Below are 16,544 nucleotides of genomic sequence, written 5' to 3'. Positions count from 1 at the left end.
GGAGACCCGGTTAGCAGCGGCATGGAGCGTCAGCAGCAGCAGTGAGGAAGCCACCAGTGAGGTTTTGAGAGTTTCCTCACTGGGCTACGGCATACTTCACCTGCAAACTGCTTGGCAATCTCCAGCGCCTGGAAGCAGAAATTTCGACACCCACCTCTGTGACGTAAACTAGTACTCGATTCTGAAAGTAACTTCCGGGTAACCCGGGTATCCCCGGACGCATGAGTGCATCGGCAATATTCGGCCAACTGGCGCTATTCAACGCATTCCTTAATCCAGAGTCACTACTTCACAGTAGCGAATCCCCCTTTCTTACGCAGGAGCGCTATCCCGGGCGGGCCGACAGGACAGCGTCTACGGCCGACCACCCCATCCGGAAGCCGAACTGGTTGCTCGAGAGACCAATTACACCCTTGGTGTGCCTCAACATTCTATTGAGGATGATCTTTTCGTGCACCTTCCCCACCGTGTCGATCAAGTGCCTATATGCCAACGGGTCCCCGCCTTTGGCAATAGAACCAAACTCTGCCGCTTCCAAACATCTTTGAAAACTCCCTCGTCCAGGCATTTCTGCATAGCAGAGCTGAACATTTCGGGAGCCTCTGCAATAGCTACTTTCAATGTCATGTTCGGAACTCCTTCCAGACCTGGGGCCTTACCTACGCTAAGGGACTTTGCTATCCCCGCCAAGTCCACATCGGTGACCTTCTCCTCATCGCCAGTCCCGGTGCCCGGCTGTCCTACGAAAGGAGGCCAAGGACTAGGATCATGACGCGGAAAAAACCCTCCAATATCTCTGGAGCTTGCTCTGTAGGAGCCATTACACCTCTCGTCTTGGCCATCACGATCCTGTAGGCACCACCCCGTGCATTCGCATTGGCATTCTGACAGAGACCCTCAAAGCAGATCTTTTTGCTTGCCCTTATATCGGTCTTCAGCGCGGCCTTAGCAGCAGCAAACACCACCCACCGTTCGTTTCGCTCATCCTCAGTTCGTGCTCGTTGCATCCGTCGCCTAACCCGTAGGCAAGCGCAGCGCAGGTCTGCAATCTCTTGGGTCCACCAGTAGGCCGGTGGACTCTCATTTCTAAGGTTCCTAGGCGAGTCAGGCATGGTCTCATCGCACGCACGCGAGAAGACCGCTACTAGCTCGTCGCCAGGTGATCGCTGTGAGTGTAGCAATCGGTTACTCTCCAGCTTGAACTTCTTGCCAGGCCAGGACTACAAAAAGTAATGTCAATAATCGACTCCGTACCTTTCTTAGCCAGGCCGACATTATCCAGGTCGACATCCAGTATCTCCAGGATCTACCTCGCTGGTTCGTAGAACGGCTTTCCTATTCCACGGCCCAGCATTGAATTCAGCCACTGTTACAATTGGCCTTCGCCCTGCCAGTACGGATGTCATACAGTCCAGCATCTGCGTAAACTGCTTGATCAACTACCACGGAGGCGTATAACAGCTACTGAAGAAGACCCCGCTCACTTTGGCGACCACGAAGCCCTAGTAGGTAGTAGACACTAACTCCTGAACGTGGTATTTACCCGTCGTCCATATCGCCGCCATTTTTCTGGACCCATTCACGACCCAATTGCCGTTGCCGGCGGTTACTCGGTATGGGTCCGCTATGATGGCGATATTCGTCCCTCATTCAGAAACCGCCTGACAAAGCAGTTGCTGAGCTGCGTACCAGTGGTTCAGGTTCAGCTGCGTTACCTGTATGTATTATGGTTTGTCAGCTAAGGCTCTTCTGAAGGTCGGACACCTTGGTCTTCCCATTGGGTGCTTGCTGTTCATGGATTTTCCGAACTAATCAAACGCTTGGGTGGACTCGTGCAGCCTTGTGTCTTATGGCCTTCACCGCCGGCCGCATCGCCTGCACAGCCTGATCCTGTCGGGCTCGCAGTCCCATGGCTTGTGTCCTGATCAGTGCTGAAAATGTCATATCATCATTTCTAAATTCAACCACCTACAGCTCATTTTAGAAGCTGAACCTGAGAATATTTATGGTGTATGAAAAACTTGTGCGGCTAGACCAGTTCTGCAAGAAAGTCACGGAAAAACATGTGTTTTTCGAATATTTAAGGTAAATGTCACGGACTTCATTTGAAAAATGCCAAATGGTATTCACCGTGAATATCATTGGTATTTTTCGAAGGTAGTCCATGACATTTACCTTAATTATTCGAAAAATAGGGGTTTTTGCGTGACTTTCTTGCAGAACTGGACTAGCCGCACAAGTTTTTCATATACCATATTATCAGGTCCAACTTCTAAAATGAGCTGTAGGTGATTGAGTTTAGATATGACGAAATGAATTTTACCATCCGGTACATTTTTGCGACATCATCAACAAGTGCGTAACGATGCAGACGGAATCGTAACGAGATGTCCTGGATATCGTCCTGCACAACTGGTTCTACCATCAAGGTTTCGTTTAGCGGAACTCCTGCATGTGCTCCAGGTCCTCATATTCACGGATGAACTTCGTGTACTCCTTTTTCAGTGCTGGGTTCGATGTTAACCGTCGCTCCATTTCCATAAACTGGAGGATCGCCACTGCTCTCGATTCTCTCAGCTTGCTGATGAGGTGTTCCTTCTTCGGACGCGTCAAAACAAAACATCCTCGATTGTGTCGAGTTGTAGTCTTGTTGAAGATCTCCTCACAAGCTGACTCTTCCGCATGTCTCCAGTTCCCAGAATTTGGTAAGCTGATCCTGGATTTCCGGCGTAGAGCAGACATGGGTCACAGAGACTGCATTGCTCGCCGAGTTGTCCGGAATTCGTTGTGTGGAAACTATCCATCCAAACACTGTATTCTGCAGAATTGGGCCTTCACTCGTCACCTTCTGTCGTTCATCGCAGAGCTAGTCCATACAATGCTCAGCTCCGATTATCAAATCAATCGAACCAGGTTCATGGAAGCGCGGGTCAGCTTCAGGTCAGAAGTAATTGACGGAGGCAGGTTCCACTTGGATGAGTCGACGGCTACAGCCGGCAAAGATATCGTCAACTTCGATAGAACGTGGAACTGCATCTCTTCGAAAAACTGTGATCCAGTATTGATTCTTTGTTCCACCAACGCTGAAACTGCCTTCGTCGAAAGCTACGGAGATGGTCCGATTCCTTGGACCGGCAAATGCGATGGAATTTCTCGAAGACTTAGATTGTTCGAAAAATTTTTGGACATCGAACAATGTTGGGAACAAGAATCCAACAAAGCCAGGACAGCGGTACCCCTTTGATTTACACGCGAGCCGCTGTCCGATCACTTTTGCAATTTTTTTAACGCCTTGCCACGCCCAGACCTGTGAACGAAAACATTTTATACTTTGTATACACAAAATTCAGCATATTTGTAGTTCCGTGTCAAAAACTGAACTCAATCCATCAAAGCAAACCATAGTAACAGCATCTCAAACTTGGCCATTTTGTATGAAAATCGGCGTTTGTCCGATCAATTATGCACCACAGTGTATATAGGGTAGAATTCACGAATTAGTCATTTTTATCTCACTTCTATCCTTTTTCGCACTTTATATAACGAACTTAGCTGATTTAGTATGGATTTTATATACCATTTTCTACCTTAACTTAGTCTAGAACTTAGTTTATGAACATTTCATAACCATTTATGTATCTTGCCATTCAACTATCATAAGAAGCATTGGAGTTGCACCATAAAAATGACGATTTGAATAAAAAACCGACTCAGACTTCATTTGAAAGGTGACCCCAAACTTTTGCGCGGTGATTTGTAAACCTAACTCGATAATTTAAATTATGTTATGATTTTTTTCGCTAAAATCTAATGAATGGCTCTCAAAGAGGATAGAAATAGGGTTCTAATGCAACTTTAATTTCAAAATTTGGACGACCCAATTTTGAATTACACGGAAAACAATTTTTCGTACAGATTTAGGAAATACATGTAAGTTTAGGTAAACTTTTTGTACTAAAAATTTCATATGAAATTTGGTCAAAGTACCTACGAATCAAATCTAACTCTTTATCTTTCGATAGAGCCTAAGAACGAGTGGATTAAATGAAAGATGATTGAGCTATGACCGAAAAACATTTCCATGTTTTTGAGGGGGTGACCCCAAACTTTTGCACGAGGAGAGTGTACCACAGAACTTGAAGACGGTTTGACGGTTGGCTTCAATGGACTGTTGGACTTCCGTTGAGCAACTAATTGAAGCAGCGCACACTGCAGTGGTTGCGCAGAAAGGTTATGATATTATGCTAAGTTGGAACGTTCTTCGATTTGTGGTGGTGTCTCAAGGTAGCAGCATCCAGGTGGCTGCATGCCATGTGCATCAGCAGAGCACTCCAATCCGCTGTTCTCTATTCAATCTTGTCTAGCATTTGGAGATTCTTCTCGAATTCGCTGATCAAATGGTTGGGCCCGTCGTAACTCTCCTTCATGAGTCTGTCTACAGCAAACAGAGCATCAATGTGAGCTTTCATAACGAGCTTTTTGTTTCCGTAGCGGGCTTCTAATGCTTGCCAGGCTACGCTGTAGTTCACTGCAGAAATTTACACCGAACTGATCTCCTGAAGCACTTCGCCAGAGAGTGACGACCGCTGATAGCTAAATATATTCATCTCAGTCAGCTGAGTATTACTATCGATCAAGCTACGGAAACTATCCCGGAAGGTGATCCAATCGTGAACCTTTCCATTGAAGACCGGAAGCATGATTTCTGGCAGTTTGACCTTCGGAAACGCTTCATTATTGACGACGGATGCTTCGTCCGCAGTAGTTGCAACCTTATTCGATTGTTCCAAAAGTCCTGCTTTGACAATGGAGTAGCGATCCTAGAAATTTCTGAAAATGGCCAAATTCTTCCGCTGTTGTTCCTCTTCGACTTCCGGTTTTATCTCTTTCTCTAAATCTACCACAATAGTGTCAAGAAACAGTTATATTTTCCATCAAACTTCGAAGAATTCGCCATACGCAGAAACCAGGATTTGTATTCGTATGCAGATTTGCTTCTGATCCTTTGTCGGGTCGTAATTCTCCATTTTTTTTTTATCTGTATTAACGAGATTTTTAGCCCTAGGCTAGTTCATCTCGGGACCCACGCTTTACTTCCCTTCCGAAGGAAGAACTCACATTTTTGTGAGTTTGTCGGGAGTGGGATTCAATCCCAGGTCCTCGGCGTGATAGTCAAGTGTTCTAACCATCACACCAGGTCCGTTCCACTATTCTCCAAAAAAATGTTCAGAGCCTTCTAGAGAATTGAACAAATGCTGCTCACGTTTTATAAGGCTGCGCAAATCACTCGTCATCTGGGAGAATATCTACAATTGTGCCGTTATGAACCACTGTAACAGCAACCACTTCACAGCACTGTGATCAGCATCGGTCTTACTCGATCCTACTCAAATATCAATCACTACCACTAATATACGCACCAGGGTTGTTAACGTTAATCAACGATTAACGCCGTTTCGTTGATTCGTTAACGTTAATTGTAACGATCAACGAATTTTTCGTTGATTTTTCACGCGCGTTGATCAACGTTAACGTTAACACAGAGCGTTGATTTAACGTCAACGCTACCGTTAATTATGCGTTGATGAGGTAGTTTCTAGTATGGCTTAGTATGTTTGGTAATTTTCAAAAATATGGGATTTGATTTAGATTAAACTTTTCAAGCTTTAAAACTACCATCAGTCGAACTAATATTGGACAAAAGATGTTAGATTATCATCATTTTTAGTTCCATTCTAAATTGTCTTGATAGGATTTGTCAAATATTGCATTCATATTGACCAAAACCACAACTCCCGTGTTCCACTAGCTAACCCAACCCAGCCAACCAGATGTCGTATATAAATAGTTGGAAAATATCGTATAACGGTATAATTTTGGTCACAGTCGTATATATATACATTTCATGTCGCCATTTGCATATATTTAGTCGTATACAGGAGACAAAGCTGATTGATATACGCTTTCAAAATGGAAATCGTATATGACTGGATAAATAATCGGAGATAATCGGATTTACTCGTATACGGCGATAATCCCGATTGGTATAAGATGTTTCCATTTCAGTCGTATATAACGTGTACTTATTGATATGAAATTATAAACATTGGCGTTTTAAACTCTGTGTTGTCGTATATTGTGCTTAAAAATATCCTCTCAAAAAGTTGCTGTATTTGTTAGAGCAGTGTGCTTTCTGAGCAAGAAATTATTCAAAATGAAGGAGTTTTTGTTGAAAAACAAATTGAAATCTATGCGAAAAAGCGGAACATATAGTCGCTTAAGACAAAAGTTCAATATGCGTTATAGAACTCGTACTCAACATAACAACCTAAATAATCCCAGGACAGTTTTCTTGACTCAAAAATCACCAGAGCACTCAGGTATTGAGAATATTTCATTTGATCAAACTTCGGTTCCATCTCACTTCCCTACGGATTCTGGAGAGCGTCAAGGTATTTATTGCAAACATTAATTACCTGAAATATAATTTAATTGAAAAAAAAAAATACCCGTTTAGATCAACGAGCAAACCTCATCAGTTCAATCAGACAATGGGCAACGGAATTCCAGATATCTCAGGCTGCGTTACATTCACTCACCCACATCTTGAATGAAACTTTGGATCTAAATCTTCCAAAAGACCCACGAACTATAATGGCTACACCGAGGAGTTTGGACTTGCAGCAAATTGATGAGACTGGATCCTATTGGCATCAAGGACTAGAAGTTTGCCTTAGAACTACATTGGAAAAGATACAACGACCTGCCACTGTATCACTGAACTTCAATATTGATGGATTACCCGTATACAATAGCTCAACAAAAAGTTTTTGGCCCATATTGTTCAATATTCAAGAATTACCAGAAATTAAGCCGCAGGTCATTGGAATTTTCTATGGAGAGAGTAAGCCGAAGGATGCTTCATCGTACTTAAATCCATTCGTTGAAGAGCTACTACGGTTACTAGACACTGGACTTGATATAAACTCTCATCACATCGCGATAAAAATACGGTGCTTTATTTGTGACACGCCTGCACGAGCATTCATTAAAGGGGTTATCAACTTCAACGGCAAATTCGGTTGTATCAAGTGTACCACCAAAGGTACTTATTCACAGGTATCCAAAACTATGGTATTCCCTGATTACAATGCCTTGAAGCGGACAGATGCATTGTTTAGAGCCAAGGATTACACGAATCATCAACGCAGCGACTCACCTCTCATTAAACTTCCAATAAATATGATCGAGGATATCATTGTTGCTGATTCGTTACACTTGCTGGAATTAGGAGTCATGAAGAAACTTTTGAAAGGTTGGCGAACTGGCTGTATGTCCATGAAAACGAAGTGGAGCACGTCTCAAAAAGCAGAAATATCAAAATTGTTAATTGACGTAAGATTTCCGGTTGAAATTCATCGAAGGATGAGATCACTTAATTTTATTTCTCTCTGGAAAGGGTTAGAATATCGAAACTTCCTAAACTATGCTGGGATTGTTGTGCTCAAAGATTATTTGCCTGAGAAATACTACACTCACTTCCTACTTCTTTTTTGTGCAGTTCGTATTTGCTCTGTTAAGAGCTACTCACATTTATTAGAAATTGCTCGATCGTTATTAAATGATTTTCTGAGGGATTTTAAATCTTTGTATGGCGTTGAATTTATGACTAGTAACATACACAACTTATGTCATGTGGTAGATGAAGTGGAAAGATTTGGACCTTTGCCCACGATTTCAGCGTACCCGTTTGAAAACTGTTTGCATTCGCTGAAAAAGATGGTTAAACCAGGTCCAAATCCATTAGCTCAAATAGCAAATCGCATTACCGAAAACATGCAAACATATGAACATGATGTTATTCCTCAACAAGCCTGGCCGGTGGCAAATACTAAATCAAGACAGAAATGTGTGGATACTAAGAACACGAATGAAAACACACTAGTTTCATCCCAATTCACTCTCAAAGCTGACTTCAAAGACAAATGGTTTCTTACAAATGATCAAACTATTGTAGCATTCTCAAAAGCTGTTAAAACAGGTTCAAAGTATTTTGTCGAGGGACAGATAGTGAAAACGAAAAGTAACTTTTTTGAGAAGCCATTCAAATCATCCTACTTACAAGTATTCATTGCTGAACCAGAATTCTCAGGGAAAAAAATGTTTGATATTGATTTCATATTTTGTAAGTTGGTAGCTAATCCAAGAAAGGAAGGTGTGGTATTTGTTCCACTTATGCATACCATCATTTAATAAGTTTCAAGATTTGTTTCTGTTGTGTGAACTTTAATAAATGCTTAAGGTGAATATATGACGAAGCCACACCTCGAATTTTCAAGAGCACAAATCTGAAGAACCAAATGAGGGATTGTACTTAAAATTTGATCGATTGGTCCCCACAAGCGGCTGACCAATCGATCAAATTTTCAGCGCTCTGTGATATTTGCTTCTTCAGATTTGTGCTTTTGAAAATTCAAGGTGTGGCTTCGTTCTATATTCACCTTAAATGTATTTGCTCTCGAATTCAGTTTTGTATTTATACTCAAATATATGTAAACCAGTACACAGATGCTGTTAAACGTTTGTTAATCAGATAGTTCACCACTCGCAGAATTCTCATCGTCATCATCAGGTTCTTCGTCAGCCTCATCTGCCTCATCGATTGGCTCGTCCTGATCGTCTTGTTCGAATTCTTCATCACTGTCGATTTGAGCATCATCAACTAGCTCGATGGGTTCTTCGTTTTTAACTTCGCAGAGCATCTGATCATCGGCAACCTTATCTGCCTTACGCTTTCGTGCTGGGCGGCATGCAGATTTGCGCAGTTGCTTGTTTGAGCTCCGAGACCTACTGTACCGGAACAGCCGCGTCCTACAGAAGTCCTCTAACTTCTTTGCGCTATATGTAGGATCACCGATACGCACCAGGTCCTCCAGCAACTTCAAAACGTTACCAAATTCCCTGAATCCTCGTTTCGACTTCTGTCCCCGACTAATTCCTGTCCAGGTAAAACGAGTCCAAAAGTCTCTGGTGAACAGGCAATCAACAATCGTGTAGCATGCGTTGTCCCCATTGGTGGCGTAGGAGTTGGGTGGGATTATTCGCGTGAAATAGACAAGCTGAAAATTAAAATTCGGTTAGAATAAGACAGCTATTCAGAATCATGAATACCTACATATTTTGCGCAAAGTTCTTCATTCGCCAGCTTCACATTCCAATCATGAAGTTGGACCTCGTTCTCAATGCGATTATGGTTTTCCACCGGATCGTCTTCTGAATTCGAAACAGGCGTAGTGGTAGTCTTCGTGTTCATCTGGGACAATGCCGTTAGTCGGGAAAAATGCTCATGGAAGCATTTTTGAACCACTTCCTCCATTGTCGTTCGGATGTAATGCTTCAAGTCATTCTTCAATTCCTCGTATTTAATCGATCCAGTATTATCTGTAAAATTCAGGAGTGAACATTAAAAGGAATTAGCTTTTCCTGAAAGTGAACCTAATGTGAGCATTTTTCTTTATTTGCCTTTGCTGAAGGTTTTTCAAAGACGCTTAGTTTCAGTATTCAAATGTTTTATGTTTTACCTGTAATCAGATGGTTGTCCAAATTAACTGGTACTGTGACTGGCTCAGGTAGGAAACAGATGTCTTCCATAGTGCAGTAAATGGGCTCTGGCTGCTGCGGCTCATGTACATCTCCTGAAATCATATAAAATGGATTAAAACATGAAGCATACAATAAATGAAAGTTCTGCAGTTTTTCCATTTATGCACGTATCACCTGAAAAACAGACTGGCAAACTTAATAAGCTGTAGTAAGTGAATACCGCCACATGGTCCACTTCACGCATTTATGCTGGTCTGCTTACTCTGACAGAAAATCGGACGTTGCAGCGGAGCCGGCACCTCCCAAACGTCACTTCTTCTGAGAGAGCAAGCAGGCCAGCACAAATTGGTGAAGTGGACCATGACCACAGCGTATTTATGAGGTTCTGACTGTAACTTCAATTGGAATAATTATTTTTGGTACTCACACCAATCTTTGTCTCGTTGGTTTCGGTGTCACTAGCGACCTAGCGACCGACCTATGGTCCACTGCACGAATTCGTGCTGGCCTGCTTACTCCCACACGAAATTTGACGTTTGAGCGGTGTCGGCACCGCTCAAACGTCAAATTTCCTGTGGGAGAAAGCAGGCCAGCACGAATTCGTGCAGTGGACCATAGGTGAAAAGCGACCACAGTGGCTCACCATCTCAAACTAACGGAGTCTTAAACGCGTATTTCTGACAAAAAATAAGTTACACTCAGGTCCCCCATAAAACAGTGTGCAGTACCAGTAACATCATTTCAGGTGATTTAGGCTTATGGTGGGTGAAGTATGCGCGAATCGGAAGAATTTGGCAGCTTGAAATCGAATATACATACCGATAACCATAGCATTTGCTTCTGCTCCACTGAAGTGAGGCTGCGGGAGTGACATCAAGGAGCAGTGCTCCCCTATGACCGGAACGGAGTCGTTGACATTACTGCCGCAGTACGCGTGTTTTTGTTGTTGAATGATCCGGGCTCCTACGATTGTTCTTGGGTTAGTTACAACAGGTGTTGGCTGGGGCAGTTGAGGTTGGTTGATGATGGGCTTTAATTGGGTCTTGCAGGGCACAGCTGAAGGAGGAGGCATCGCCCGCGATGGTATCGCTGGAGGCATTTCTATCTGCTCCGTTTGTGCCAGATTGGACTGCGAATAGGTAATTTCCGACTGAGGCGACACCACCTTTGATACTGCAATCGAACTCTCGGCCACTTTCTTCGAAGCGTCATCTGGATTTTCGGGTAACTGGACGCGCTTGTTTGATGCCGATAGGGTGTTTGTTTGCGGTTTCTTGGACTGCAGTGGACCTTTATTTGATGATTGTGGGAGGGCTGTAATAAATGTTATTTTGAAACCTATGATTATTTTTGCATTTATTCTAGAATACCTTCAAACATAGCATTGTAATCTTTGCTCTTCTCCAGCGCTGGTTTCTTTTGGGGCTTCAATTTTTTCCTCTTCCCCTCAACGTCGGAAACATCTTTCAAAGTCAGATCGTCCGCCGCTTTTTCTGCAGCATCAAACTTCCGAAACTTTTTCCAGATTATTACTGGAATTCGTTTGGCAGCACCGTGATACTCTGATCCGCTTACACGTAAACCCTCGATTTTCTCGTTGGATAACTTTGGCCACGACAAAACTCCACCTTTTATCCACGACACTGGTACCGCGAGCACTTGAAATTTGTTTTGTTCAATAAATTGCACTACCGCGAACATTTTCTTTTGCGTTTTGGAGGAACTTTTCGTTTTTACCGGAGCAGATAGTTTGCGTTAGAATTTTTAGTTAGGATGTTGTGTTTGTTGACATTTCAAACAGGGATGCCAGAAATACTGCAACTTTCGAGTGGGTAATTAATCCGAAGTTTTTTTTATAGTATGATTCCTTTGAATGAAATTTTACTTACCCGTTCAATAATATTTTAATAATATTCTAATTAAAGAAAGGACTTCTGATTTCCATATTTCTTATCACATATGGCTTAAGCCTTGGCATAACCAGAAATATGTCGTTTCCTTTGTTAATGCAAAAGAGAATAAACTAGCATCCCTGGCAATGAAAAATCGCGTTGATCATATATCGAATCGGATGCAATCATGTATGTATACGGTAGATCGATATAATCGTTATTGATTATATGAAGTAGATGTAAGGGTCAACATAATCGTATTAGAGTTTATAAAGATCAATGACTGCATCAAATAATACGATAAGTGGATTGCTTTTACGATTAGATAGATGTGAAATCTAAAAATAGAAACTTTTCAATGTTGCAGGTACCGTTTTATATGAAATCAAAAAAATCATCCTCTATTAGCTTTCCATATATGGTGTTGTGCATCAATGCGCGTTAGTAAATATGATCGTCCATGGTTCGAAACTGATTTGATAACAAAAATTTATAATATACAGAACATGAAATATCAAATAAGCGTTGGTTGTGTTAATTTAGTCTGAAAGTAATTGGTAATTATGTATTCGTGAGCGAGTTTAATTTATATTTTATATTTTTGATAAAAAAAAGCCTTACAGAGTCGTACACACTTCTGCGAAATCGTAAAACCCTATTTCAAAACAATTGTATGTATGTACAAAAGAAATCAGTGAAGTCGTAAAAGTTGTGGTAGGGTTTTTACCAGAATCGTAATGTATGCCAAAAAAAAATTACATTATCGCATAAGAATATCTATATGGCCTCCACTTTAGTGCGTATATAGCGTTTTTGAGCATTATTTACGATTTTGTGCACGGTATATTAGAATGTATATCCAACTTGTAGTTTGAATATACCAACATAATTGTTTGCTGGGAACATTATATGTGGCAACTCTTTAAGCGACTAATTGGAACCTTGCCTAGTGCGCGAAGAGTTATTAGTCCACTAATATGGGCGCCATTTCATGGGTGACGAGTTATTTTGTGGAATTATTAGTTTGGTCGTTCAAGAAGCATAAAAGACATCACTTCTCATGAGACAATTTGAATGAACTACAAATAAAAATTAAAAAAAAAAAAATCGTTCCATGATGGAAATATCGGCTTTGGCCAAGCTTCGCCACTCAGTTCAAAATTGTTTCATCAATTTATTGTAACAAAATGACCTCCATCGCTTTCAACACAATTCTCCATTGGATTGTAAAATCACAGGTTATTTGCAGTATGGAGCTTGCTTACAATTGTGTATGCAAGAAATTGTTCTATGTAAAATCTAAGGAAATTAATGGAAATTCTGATTTGGAACGTTCCAATATTTAATTCAAGTTTGTTTTCAGAATTTCTTTCTGTGCAGGTTTTCATTCTATTTTCGACTAAAGGTGAATTTAATCGTTAGGGTTTAATTTTGTATGAAGATTGACGATGTAGCATGGCTACTGTTGAAAAATTAGACCATGACGATTGAATTCAAGCCTAAAATGAAAAAAATACTTGCATAAAGTCGTTGTTTCTTAAGACCCGATAAATGATCAAAAAAATTTAGGAATGTAGTTAGGATGTTACCTTGGGGTTTCAGCTGGAGGCAACTTTGTAATTTGTCTTGTTAGCTTTCGTTCAAATCTCAGCATTTCTCAGACCAAGATCTTTGAATATTTTCTTCTGTCTTAAACACTGGAAGATCTTAAACACCGCATCCTCTTTTGTAATTCTAAAATGTTAATAATTCAAAACCATCTTCTTGTATGGGCGTCTTGTTTTTTGAGTATGACCAAATCTTCTTCTTGGGCAGAACTGGTATGAAAATGCCGAAAACACCTCCTCACGACACTGACGTTTGGCGTATGCATGCCTGCTGTGATCGACATTAAATTGCACCTACACGTGGTCTCAAGTTAACCCTCGCGTCTTTGACTACCTGCAGCGACGCCGCGCTCGCGCTGTGTACCACTTGCGTGCATTTTTCATGGTGCGTGTACTCAGTACACGACGCGACAGCTCCCGGGTTAAATGTCGACAATGCAATGATTGCCAGTGAAAGAATGGAACCTAATTAGCTTGTGCGCTACAGTAATTACACGCCGTAGTATGAGCGCTGCTGTCCTACTGAGCTTCTTATACCAATAAAATGCACATCCCGATCGTCTGTTCGAATAAACAGACGGCTGGTTCAGAATCTTCGAAAACCTAATAGTTTATCACAAATCTAACGAAAGTATCTGGCCAAGAAACAATTTCGTCAACCTCAGATTAAAAAAAAAATGTCTTCGGGTTCCATTCCATAAGCGTATCGTCCCGAGTGGGGCAAAACATGCTTCTCAGATAAGTATTCTATGAGCACTTCCATAGTTATTAAGTTAGAACTTTCTCATAATATCGTGTGACAGGAACAAATATTTTGTTACGAACAATTCCTTCGCCGACCGGAATCGAACCCGTCATTCTGAGTATGGTCTTTCGCGTTTACTACTTTGGCTATATGAGTTCCATGATAAATGGGACGGTAATTAACGATTCGATTAACGGGTTGCGTTGACGTTGATTCAACGCATCTCGTTAACGTTAACGTTGATTGCCAAGAAAATCAACGCACCGCCGTTGACGTTAATTTGGATGAAAATTAACGTTAACGACGTTGACCGTTGATTAACGTTAACAACCCTGATACGCACACATGAGACTTTGCGCCGGAATCAACGATCCAGTCTGCCCTTTTCGATCAGCAGAGTCTAGAACGAACTTGTAGGTTGTCATGAGGCTTGCCCTTACCAGTGAACTGATTGTGATTTGGTTTCGAGTTCTTCCGCAGGCTTGTCGACAAAGTTTGCTCCTTTAAAGGCTTGGCTATCATTTATTGTATGCCCTTTTATTCCGCAGGCAGGTGATCTTCTTTGCTTCTATCTTGAAGACGCATCCATCAACGACAGCATCATTCTCTTGTAGCCTCGGGCGCACAGTGCTTTATTTTGCCGATTTCATGCGCTTTTTTAATAACGTTTCAACCGATGATTTTAGCGATATAGTTTCTTCGGAGAAGTTTCTACATTAGACAAGGCGCATGTTTTGACATAAAGAGTTGAATGATCAATCCACCTATAAGTGAGATGAAAAAAATATTTTTTTTTAAATGCAGATAGACGTGTGATGTCTTCGGCAAAGTTGTGCAAATTGCAATTTTGATCAACTTTGTCAAAGACGCCATAATGCTGAATCTTATTCTTTTCGAGATATATTGCGTTGTATGTTGTGCATGACCCCTAGAAATCGTATATTTCATCATAACTTTGTGTCTTTGACAAAGTTGTTCAAAGTTGCATTCTGCACAACTTTGCCGAAGACATCAAACGTCTATCTGCATTTTTTAAAACAATATTTTTTTCATCTCACTTATAGGTGGATTGATCATTCAACTCTTTATGTCAAAAGATGCACCTTGTCTAATGTAGAAACTTCTCCGAAGAAACAATATCGCTAAAATCATCGGTTGAAACGTTATTAAAAAAGCGCACGAAATCGGCAAAATAAAACACTGCACTGTGGGGCGTAGTCCAAACCTTTTCGTTCACGGAAGACATCATCAATTTATCGTCCTTCAGAATCAGCAAGGCTGTCTGGGCGTTTCTAGAGTACAACGCAATCTTTGTAGTCTTGTGTTGCGCTCCATTGATATTGACATAAATCATCCGCATATTGTTTTGATCCATGCTTTCAGCAATCACACTATTCGTTGCTATAAGGGCCCATATAGCCGAGGCGGTAAACGCACGGGTATTCAGCATGACCATGCTGAGGGTGACGGGTTCGATTCCCGGTCGGTCCAGGATATTTTCGTAAAGGAAATTTCCTTGACTTCCTTGGGCATAGAGTATCTTCGTGCCTGCCACACGATATATACATGCAAAATGGTCATTGGCAGAGGAAGCTCTCAGTAAAGTAATAAATAAATAAATAAATAAATAACTGTGGAAGTGCTCATAGAACACTAAGCTGAGAAGCAGGCTTTGTCCCAGTGAGGACGTTACGCCAAGAAGAGGAGAGGACTATTCGTTGCTGCCGTTTCTTGCTAAAGTGAATTCGTTTCTCTTCTGTTTTTGCCATCCGCCCTGTACCACTCTCTGTTGAGCCGGGTGTCGTCAGTCACTAGTAATCGAACTCTGGCGGCATTCATCTTGATTTTCACTCGTTGAACCTTCTTCTCGAACTAACGATATCGTTGGCATTGCTGAGTGGTACCTATCACCTCTTGCACTGCTGTTGCTACTGTTTCATGGATAAATAATGTAGAAAAAATTGTTGAGGATTTAGGGAATCGCGCCACTTGGGCGGTGGCTTCTATATTCGTCTGTTTTCCACTACACTCTTAGAAAAAATCATGTAAATTTAAGTTCACTTGGATGCACATAAAAGGAGCGGCCCGTTTGACACAAATTTACGTCTTCTATCACAAATAAAATCGAGCTAGCAATCGCTAGAGCCGAAGCGAGAGATAAATCATATGTAAGTAAAATAATCAACTGGATTCGAACTCTGGTCCGCTGATTGAGAGGCACGTACTATACCTCTCGGCTGTGTCACCGAGTTGTGAGACGAACGATAAATGTAAAACTGTTTCTTCCTATCTGATTAGATAGGTTTGTTGACCATCTTGTGCAACCAACTGGAACTTACATGATGGATGTAAAATTGAGTCAAATTTGCCATTCAGTCATGAAATGTTTACGTACGTTGATGATTTACGTCACGCGTAAATTCCTAATTTTTTAAGAGTGTACAACTCAGTCAAATTTGGACCAATTGACACAACTTTTGGAATGTGGTGAGATAGGTATAGTATCTACCCGTGTACAACATTTCAAGCCAATTGATTCAAAATTGACTGAGTTATAGTGACAAACAGACGAATATAGAAGCCACCGCCCAAGTGGCGCGATACCCTATTGTAAGTCCACTTAGGCATTGTATTAAAGGAGTGCCTACATTATTCTAGTTCTAGTTCATGTTTTCGTTCAATTCAATCGCGAGATCA

The 16,544-nt window shown here is 41.4% G+C and overlaps 1 protein-coding gene across 1 annotated transcript; it reads right to left on the bottom strand.

The window, feature by feature from the left end:
* Positions 1-8,556: 8,556 nt before the first annotated feature.
* LOC109417550 (uncharacterized) lies at positions 8,557-11,339 on the bottom strand. The gene is made up of 4 exons (XM_062847477.1): positions 10,423-11,339; positions 9,582-9,695; positions 9,176-9,441; positions 8,557-9,119 (listed from the first exon to the last, which is right to left on the bottom strand). Exons 1-4 carry the CDS (start codon positions 10,700-10,702, stop codon positions 8,586-8,588), a joined length of 1,194 nt encoding a protein of 397 aa, XP_062703461.1. The 5' UTR covers positions 10,703-11,339; the 3' UTR covers positions 8,557-8,585.
* Between the last annotated feature and the right edge of the window lie 5,205 nt (positions 11,340-16,544).

Source organism: Aedes albopictus, chromosome 2 (genome assembly GCF_035046485.1).
Source record: "Aedes albopictus strain Foshan chromosome 2, AalbF5, whole genome shotgun sequence".
NCBI classification, from domain to species: Eukaryota; Metazoa; Arthropoda; class Insecta; order Diptera; family Culicidae; genus Aedes; species Aedes albopictus.
This window is presented reverse-complemented; position numbering and strand designations above follow the sequence as displayed.